The sequence below is a fragment of the Belonocnema kinseyi genome, chromosome 2 (assembly GCF_010883055.1).
Source record: "Belonocnema kinseyi isolate 2016_QV_RU_SX_M_011 chromosome 2, B_treatae_v1, whole genome shotgun sequence".
NCBI classification, from domain to species: domain Eukaryota; kingdom Metazoa; phylum Arthropoda; class Insecta; order Hymenoptera; family Cynipidae; genus Belonocnema; species Belonocnema kinseyi.
This window is the reverse complement of record NC_046658.1, coordinates 100,376,783-100,386,888: the sequence shown is the minus strand read 5'-3', so window position 1 is coordinate 100,386,888 and position 10,106 is coordinate 100,376,783. Positions and strand designations below refer to the sequence as shown.

The following is a 10,106-nucleotide window of genomic DNA, read 5'->3' as shown; positions in this document are numbered from 1 at the left end:
GAGAATTTTTTTTTCTAATTCAAAATTTAACAATTTTGGTAAAAATGTATCTTTTTTAATTGAAAATTCAACTATTATGGTGAAAATTCACGTATTTTGTTTAAAAACATCGATCTTTTTTCTTGTAGAAAATTTTTGTTTAGAAATTCTTCTCGGTTATAAATTCAAGTTGAACATTCATTTTTTGATTCAAATTTAATAATTCAATTTTTGGTTGAAAAAATTACCTTTTTTAGTTGAAAATTCTTTTTTTTTTTGCTAGAAATTATCTAACTATTTGTTTGATTTATTTTTTTTTTAATTAATTTTTTTAACTGAAAATTTACTGACTTGCGTTTTGGTTGACAATTGATCTATTTTACTAAAAATTAATTTTGTTCTTTGAAAATTCAACTATTTTTGTTAATTTTAATTTGTTAATTTTTATTATTCCATTTTCGATTGAAAGTTATTCGTTTCTTAGTTGAAATTTAACTATTTGGTTTAAAATGTGTATTATTTATTTAAAAATTCAAGTATTTCGTTAAAAATTTCTGTATTTGGTTGAAAAATTGTTTTTTTTTTATAGAAAATTAATCCCCTCATAATAGTTGATATTTCAGATATAAAATTTTTTAATTGTAAATTAAAAACAGTTAAATTAAAAAAAAAAACACCAATTTTCAACAAAAGACCTACATTATCAACGCAAAAAAAAATTTCAGTGAATGAAAAAAAAATCTTTAAAATATTGAATTTCAAGCAAAAGAAAACGACTTCTTTAAAACAGAATAAATTAATTTGCAATCAAGAACGATAAATTTTCCACAAAAAATTAAATAATTACATTTTCCTTTGAAAAAGTTAATTTTCAACAACAAAAAAAGTTGATAAATAATATTTTAATATTTAATTTAATTTTAATATTTTGAAGCTTTTTAAGGATGTTTACACTATTGAGAATGAAAATAATTCAACGCATAATTTAACAAGTGTTCTGTTAAAAAAATTTAATTTTTCCATTTTTAACTTTAAAATTGTTTAAAATAATATTATTTAAAAAATTAAAATTCTCTGATTCTTTAAATGATAGCATTGAAAATGATAACGTGGATTAAATTTTTATAATTTTTGTCTGAATCTTTGAACTCCATAATTCATCAAAGTTAAAAATTCTAAATCTTTGAAGTTTATCTGCATTTTAAACTTCTAAACTTAAATTTCAAAACATTAAAATTCAAGAGTTTCCACTTTGAGTGCTTTAATTTTTAGTTTCTTTTTTTATCACCTCTGATGAAAAATGTTGGAATTTGTTTATTTTAGTCACCGTGAAAAATATTTGCGAATCTCGAAAAAAACCTGGAAATGACCGGGATTTTTTTGTCTTGGATTGAAATGGCCGTCCTGGATTTATCATGATATAATAAATAAATAAATATATTGTGGATACTTCCAGATACCTCCCCTGCCGATGAATTATCGGACTGGAATTCCCTCCCCTGTGACTAGTACTGGACTTTCGAAATTTCCGTACGCAGTGGATGAAGGCCAATTGAGTGTCTTAAAAGTCATTGAGAAGCAACCAAATAGCAATCTGATCGATTTGAGCGCTTGTGAAACGATAGAGGACAAATCGAACGTTCGAGTGAGCGTCTTGGAGGCCTTTGATCCTCTACTCATTGTTAAGACTGAGGAAATTAGAGATTATCCAAAGGAGACCAAGGACGGTAATTATTAGCAGTTTATTTTTCACGGAAATATATTTAGAATTTCTCATTTTTCCTATTTTCAAGATTCACTTTTTCAAATGAAAAGAGCACATTGGTCACTTTTCATTAAATAAATTAATTCGCGGGTTTCAGGAGCTTTTAGCCCTTAAATGGTACACTGGTGCGAATTCGCACCCAATGTTTTTTTATTTTTAATGGAATTTACGTACCGTTTACCATTTTTCCTATTTTCAACACTCACTTTTTCAAATGAAAAGAGCACACTGGTCACTTTTCATTCAATAAATTAATTCGTGGGTTTCAGAAGCTTTTAACCCTCAAACGGTACACTGGTGCGAATTCGCACTCAAAGTTTTTTTTATGTTTTATGGCATTTACGTACCGTTTACCATTTTTCCTATTTTCAAGACTCACTTTTTCAAATGAAAAGAGCACATTGGTCACTTTTCATTCAATAAATTAATTCGTGGGTTTCAGAAGCTTTTAACCCTCAAACGGTACACTGGTGCGAATTCGCACTCAAAGTTTTTTTTTATGTTTTATGGCATTTACGTACCGTTTACCATTTTTCCTATTTTCAAGACTCAATTTTTCAAATGAAAAGAGCACATTTGTCACTTTTCATTCCATAAATTAATTCGTGGGTTTCAGGTGCTTTTAACCCTCAAACGGTACACTGGTGCGAATTCGCACTCAAAGTTTTTTTTGTTTTATGGCATTTACGTATTGTTTACCATTTTTCCTATTTTCAAGACTCACTTTTTCAAATGAAAAGAGCACATTGGTCACTTTTCATTCAATAAATTATTTCGTGGGCTTCAGGAGCTTTTAACCCTCAAATGGTACACTGGTGCGAATTCGCACTCAAAGTTTTTTTTGTTTTATGGCATTTACGTACCGTTTACCACTTTTCCTATTTTCAAGACTCACTTTTTCAAATGAAAAGAGCACATTGGTCACTTTTCATTCAATAAATTAATTCGTGGGTTTCAGGAGCTTTTAACCCTCAAACGGTACTCTGGTGCGAATTCGCACGCAAAGGTTTTTTTACGTGTGCTGGGTTGGAGTGTACCATTTAAAGTATTTTAGGAAATTGTAAAAGATTCCAAGTATTTGAAAAAAATTAATTTAATTAATTTGAAGGAATTTTAAAGATTTTGAAATATTATAGTATAAAGAATTTTCTAGAATTTCTGAAGATTTCAAAAAATATCAAATAATTCAAAATATTTTAGGAAAGTTTAAAAGAATCCCAGAAATTTTTTATTCGATATTTTAATGGATTTCAAATCATTTTTCGCGAGACATGAGGGATTTCAAAGATTTGAAGAGATTTTCAAACATTTTTCACAATTCATTTGTAATTTCGCCCTGAATTTTTATTAATTTATCCTAAATCCTTTTAAATTTGTTTGAATTCTTCTAAACTTTCACTCAATTCTATCCAATTCAATTAATTTTTCCATAATTTTGAATTGTTTCCCATGTTTTATTCTTTTTAATCGTCCTGTTGTCTTTTAAAATCACCTTAAATTATCAGGCATTTCATCAAATTCTTTCTTTTAATTTAATTGATCCTGATTATCAATTGATAAAATAATCAAAGGAATTGAAATATTTTAAAGTATTGTTTTTCTTCAAATTCCTTGGCATTCTAAAGAGATTTAAATAATTTCAAGAGATTTCCAAGAATTTTAATCATTTTAATGGATTTGAAGAGATTTCCAAATATTTTTCAATTCATTAGTAATTAGCCCTGAGTTTTTATTGATTTATCATAAATCCTCGTGAATTCTTTTGAATTCTTCTCTATTCAAACTCTACACAATTCAATTAATTTTTCCATATTGTTAATTGTTTTTAATTCATTTGATTGATTTTTAAATTCTGCTTGATTTTTTGTGTTAGAAATTAGTAGAATTTCAAACGTTTGAAAGGATTTAAAAGTTTTCTTGGAATTCACCCTTAATTCTTTTGAATTCTCTGAATTTTTTTGTTTTTAATTATTTTCAATTCATTTAATTTTTTTGTAATTTACCTTGCATTTTTATAAAAATATGAAATGATTTGAAATTATGAATTTGAGTTAATTCAAAGTTTGAAAAAATTTCGAAAAATTAAAAACAAATTTCGATTTTTGATTATTAAAAAAAATTTTTTTGAAGCTTTTTAAGAATTTTGAAAACAACTAGTTTTTTTCTTAATCAATTTCGAACTGACAAATTAACTGCTCCATTTTTGGTGTCAAAAAAGATATTTTGAGTTGAAAATTCATCTTTTTCGGTAGAAAATTAATCTTTATAGATAAAAAATTATCTATTTGATTAAAAATTTATCTATTTTGTTAAAGTTTCAACATTTTTGTTAAAAATTCGTATTCTTTCGTATAAAATTAATCTTCTTGCTTGAAAATGCATTTATATAAATAAAACCAAATTTAAATATTTTATTAAAAGTTTTTCTTTTGCAGAAATAATTAATTTTTTTAACTGTCAATGTATAAAATGTATTTTGCTTTAATTTTAGGTTGTGAAAGATTTTAGTCATTTTTTAATTTAAAATATAACTATATAATTTTCACTTAAAAATGTATCATTTTTAGTTAAAATATCATGTATTTTGTTGAAATTTGTTATTTTTTGGTAGAAAATTACTCTCCTTTGTTTAAAATACACGTTTTTGTATATTTAATTAATGTATTTTGTTCAAAATTAATCTGCTCGATTGAAAATTAAACATTTTGGTTAAAAATTAATCTTCTTGATTGAATATTAAACAAATTTTGTTAAAAAGTATACTTTTTGGTTGAAATCTCAAGTATTTTGTTGACAATTTATGTCTTTGGTTGAACTTTGTATTATTTTTTAAAAAAAATTTTCCTTGGTTTTTACTAAGACCCTAATTTTTTAAAATAAAAAATTTAACTATATCGGTAGAGAATTAATCTTATTTGCTAAAATTCGTGATTTAGTTTGAAAATTCAACTATTTGGTTAAAAATTATTCTAATTTATTGAATATTAAACAATTTTGTTATAAAGTATACTTTTCGGTTGAAAAGTTAACTATTTTGTTGAAAACTTATTTTTTCGTGGAGATATTCTTTGTTTTATTTGAAAATTTAACTCTTCGGTTGAAAATTCGTTGTTTTGTTTTTGCTAAAACATGAAAAATTTAACTATTCCATTTTTCGTTAAAAATTGATTTTTGTCAAGTTAAAAATTCAAATATTTGGTTGAAAATTTTTTTCCTTTAATTGAAAATTCAACTAATTTGTAAAAATTTATGTGTTTTGAAAAAATGTATTTTTTGGTTAAAAATTAATCTTTTTGTTTGAAAATTAAGTATATTCTTTAAAAAAATCATCTTTATGGTTAAAATTTCAAGTATTTTAATTAAATATTCATAATTTTAGTTGAAAATTCATCAGTTAAGATGAGAATTTTTTTTTTTTTTGCTAAAAATAAAACTTTTCCGTTTTTTAATAAAATTGGATTTTTTTTAGTTCAAAATTCGACTATTTCATTGAAAATTTATCTTTTTTAGTTGAAAATTCAACTATTTCGTTAAAATTCATGTATTTACTTGAAAAATGATATTTTTTTATAGAAAATTAATCTTTTTGTCTGAAAATTAATCTTTTTATTTGAAAATTAATCTTATTGTTTGAAAAATCTAAGTATTTAATTTAAATATTTATAATTTTAGTTTAAAATTCATCAGTTAAGATGAAAATCAATTTTTTTATTTCCTAAAAATAGAACTTATCAATTTTTTGGTAAAAATTGATTTTTTTCAGGTTCAAAATTTAACTATTTGGTTAAAAATTTCTTTTTTTTTTTTGTTGAAAATACAACTATTTCATTAAAATTTATGTGTTGTATTTTAAAAAATATATTTTTTAGTAAAAAATGATTTTTTTTTGTCTGAAAATTAATCTTTTTTTAATTTATCTTATTGTTTAAAAATTTAAGCATTTGAGTTAAATATTAATCATTTTAGTTTAAAATTCACAAGTTAAAGTGAAAAGTTTTTTTTTTTGCTGAAAATGTGACTTTTCCATTATCTGCTAAAAATTGATTTTTTTTTAAGTTAAAAATTCAAACATTTGGTTGAAAATTTTTTTCCTTTAATTGAAAATTCAACTAATTTGTTAAAATTTATGTGTTTTGAAAAAATGTATTTTTTGGTTAAAAATTAATCTTTTTGTTTGAAAATTAAGTATATTCTTTAAAATAATCATCTTTATGGTTAAAATTTCAAGTATTTTAATTAAATATTCATAATTTTAGTTGAAAATTCATCAGTTAAGATGAGAATTTTTTTTTTTGCTAAAAATAAAACTTTTCCATTTTTTAATAAAATTGGATTTTTTTTAGTTCAAAATTCGACTATTTGATTGAAAATTTGTCTTTTTTAGTTGAAAATTCAACTATTTCGTTAAAATTCATGTATTTAGTTGAAAAATGATATTTTTTATAGAAAATTAATCTTTTTGTCTGAAAATTAATCTTTTTATTTGAAAATTAATCTTATTGTTTGAAAAATCTAAGTATTTAATTTAAATATTTATAATTTTAGTTTAAAATTCATCAGTTAAGATGAAAATCAATTTTTTTATTTCCTAAAAATGTAATTTATCAATTTTTTTGTAAAAATTGATTTTTTTCAGGTTAAACTATTTTGTTAAAAAGTATTCTGTTTCATTTGAAAATTAAACTATTTTTTGAAACCTATTAATTTTTTGGGTTAAAGATTCATATTTTTGGTTGAAAATTTATCCTACATAGTTTAAAATTAATCTGCATTGAATATTAAACAATTTGGGTAAAAATTATTCTTTTTCAGTGGAAAATTAAACTATTTTGTTTAAAATGCATTTCTTTGTATCAATATTTTTCATTTTAGTTGAAAATTCATCTCTTTGGTTGAGAAATTGAACTATTTAGTTGAAAATTATTTTTTTGTTTTGTAATGTGAAGAATTCCTGAAAATAAAATCAAGAATCTAACGACCAAATTCGAAAATTCACCATAACATTTTCCCATTGAAATCGGAAAAAAAAAGAAATGCTTTCCTCTTCTCCTTTACCCCTAAAAGAAGAAAATAAAAAATAAAAACGAGGAAATAAAATAGAAATAAAAATAAGGAGAGAGTATTTTGGCTACAAGTCTTATTTTTATTGTAATTTGATAATAGTGAAAATAAAATGAACGAAAAAAATAATAAAGAGAAGGAAAGAGATTTGGTTGATTGCCTTCTCATTTTTCCTACCTTTTTTTTTTATATTTTTATCCAAAGGGAAAACGAATTTTGTTCTGTTCTTTTTTAGCAAAAAAAAAAAAAGGAAAAAGTTTGTTTTTTTTTAGATTTCAATGGGAACATTTTATGGCGATTGTCCAAATTTGTTTGTTAAATTCTTGATTTTATTTTCAGGAATTCTGCACATTAACTTGATTATTGGGCGTTGAAAATGGTGTTTAATTTGATTTTAATCTCATTTAAATATTTTAAATTGCAATATTTTTTTTGTAGTCGACTTCTGTTGAACTGAATTTTTAGGATTTAGTCTTTATGGACTTTATGGACTCGTTGATATGAATAATTTGATTGAATTTTTGCAGAAGTCGAGTCTCCCTACAGCGGTTCTGTCTACGATCCTTTTGACCCATTCGACTACATGTACAGCACAAGCGAAACCGTAAACTCTGATCCGGTTTACGCGGCGGTCGAAAAATCGACGAAATCGCCGGCTGCGTCTCCTGCAGCTCCGCCCCCATTGCCGCCTAGAAACTCTTCCGCCTGGAACACTATTGAGAGAAGGAGAAGGACGTCTCTCGATCGACGGGTTAGCTTTTGCACAAATATTTATTATTATTTTTCATATTTAGAGTCCTGAAAATCCTTAAAAACCTAAAAAAAAAAAGTCCCTAAATTTTGCTAATTGTTCTGGAATTTTTATTTTTTCAAATAAAAAACCATTTCTTCTGAACGAAAAGCAAACGCTACAAAATATTGCAAAGTTTGTCATTTATTCACGATTTTTCTTCAACTTCAAGAACAATTTCATTTTTTATTTCATGAAAAACTTTTTATTTAATTTTTTGTATTAATTTTTTTAGATTGCAATAAGATTTTTTATCTTATTTTTTTCATTGTGGTCCAAATTTGGTCGTTGGATTTTTTTTTTTTTTTTTTAACAGGAGTTTGTATCAATTTGATTATTGGACGTTAAATAGGATTTTTAATTTGGATTTTATTCTAATTTAAATTTCTTAAATTTTGAAGAACAATTTTATTCAAATTTTTCAAAACTTGATCATTTTTGGATCTAAATATTAATTAATTAATTATCTCTGAATGATAAAATATTTAATTTTAATTTGAAATTGTTTTATTCCGTCTTATGGAAAATTGTAATTTTAAATTGTTACAAAAGTAAGATTCTGTTATTTGAATATAAAATGCTCAAGGAAAATAAAAAAAAATTGTCTAGAGTAAAATTAGAGAATTTTGAAAATTTATTTTTCTTGTATTTTTATTTCTTTTTTCAGTATTTCGGTTGCTTTATTCTGTCGATTATACCTCTAGTTAAGTTTTTATTTCAAATATCTTCTATTACATTATTCGTTGAGAATTATTTTTTTTATAGAAAATTTAATTATTTAGGTTTAAATTAAACCTTTTTATTAAAAAAGAATTTTTTTGTCAAAAATTCATCATTTAAGTTGAAAATTCATCTTTTTGGTTAAGAATTTTTTTTAATGTAAAATTTACTTATTTGGGTGTAAGTTGAACCAATTTATTATAAAAAAATTTTTTGTTTTTCAAAATTCATCATTTCAGTTGAAAATTCATCTTTTGGCCTGAAAAAGTTTTTTAAAAAAATTTAATTATTTGTTTGTAAGTTTAACCACGTTATTAAAAAATATTTTTTTTTTGTTCAAAATTCATAATTTAAGTTGAAAAATCATCTTTTTGTCTTAGAATCGTTTTTTTTTTTAATAGAAAATTTAAATTTTTGGGTAACCACTTTTCAAAAATTCATTTTGTTGTTCCAAATTCATCATTTCAGTTGAAAAATCTCTTTTTGGCTGAGAATTCTTTTTTTTTTTTAATAGAAATATTAGTTATTTCGGTACAAGTTGAACCAGTTTATTGATAAATAATTTTTTTGTTCAAAATTCATAATTTCAGTTGAAAATTCATCTTTTTGGCTAAAAATTATTTTTTTTAATAGAAAATTTAATTATTTGGGTGTAAGTTGAACCTGTTTATTAAAAAGTAATTTTTTTGTGGTTCAAAATTAATCTTTTTGGCTAAGAATTCTTTTTTTTTTTTTAATAGAAAATTTAATTATTTGGGTGTAAGTTGAACCTCTTTATTAACAAATAATTTTGTTCTTCAAAATTCCTAATTTCAGTTAAAAATTCATCTTGTTGGCTAAGAATTCTTTTTTTTAATATAAAATTTAATTATTTCTTTCTGAGTTGAACCACGTTATCAAAAAATAAGTTTTTTGTTCAAAATTCATAATTTCAGTTGAAAAATCATCTTTTTCTCTGAGAATTGTTTTTTTTTGTTTTTTTTTAATAGAAAATTTAATTATTTGGGTAACCACTTTTCAAAAAATCATTTTGTTGTTAATTATTTGGGTGTAAGTTGAACCTGTTTATTAAAAAGTAATTTTTTTCCAAAATTCATTATTTCAGTTGAAAATTCATCTTGTTGGCTAAGAATTCTTTTTTTTTTTAATATAAAATTTAATTATTTGGGTGTAAGTTGAACCTGTTTACTAAAAATTAATTTTTTTGTTTTTCAAAATTCATGATTTCAGTTGAAAATTCATCTTTTTGGCTGAGAATTGTTTTTTTTTTTTTTAATAAAAAATATAATTTTTGGGTGTACGTTGAACCACGTTATTAAAAAATAATTTTTTTGTTCAAAATTTGTAATTTCAGTTGAAAATTCATCTTTTTGGCTGAAAATTATTTTTTTAAATAGAAAATTTAATTATTTGGGTGTGAGTTGAACCTGTTTATTAAAAAGTAATTTTTTTCCAAAATTCATCATTTCAGTTGAAAATTCATCTTGTTGGCTAAGAATTCTTTTTTTTTTAATATAAAATTTAATTATTTGGGTGTAAGTTGAACCTGTTTACTAAAAATTAATTTTTTTGTTTTTCAAAATTCATGATTTCAATTGAAAATTCATCTTTTTGGCTGAGAATTTTTTTTTTTTTTAATAAAAAATATAATTTTTTGGGTGTACGTTGAACCACGTTATTAAAAAATAATTTTTTGTTCAAAATTTGTAATTTCAGTTGAAAATTCATCTTTTTGGCTGAAAATTATTTTTTTAAATAGAAAATTTAATTATTTGGGTGTGAGTTGAACCT

General features: G+C 22.9%; 1 protein-coding gene across 2 annotated transcripts in view; it reads left to right on the top strand.

The window, feature by feature from the left end:
• The window catches only part of LOC117168050 (phosphatidylinositol 4-phosphate 3-kinase C2 domain-containing subunit beta), a 168,211-nt gene that overhangs the window by 36,556 nt on the left and 121,549 nt on the right, over positions 1 to 10,106 (top strand). For both annotated transcript variants that reach the window (XM_033353395.1, XM_033353394.1), the window contains exons 5-6: positions 1,436 to 1,706; positions 7,333 to 7,556. In XM_033353395.1, the coding sequence (XP_033209286.1) occupies positions 1,436 to 1,706; positions 7,333 to 7,556 (495 nt within the window). The remainder of the gene's footprint in view (positions 1 to 1,435; positions 1,707 to 7,332; positions 7,557 to 10,106) is intronic.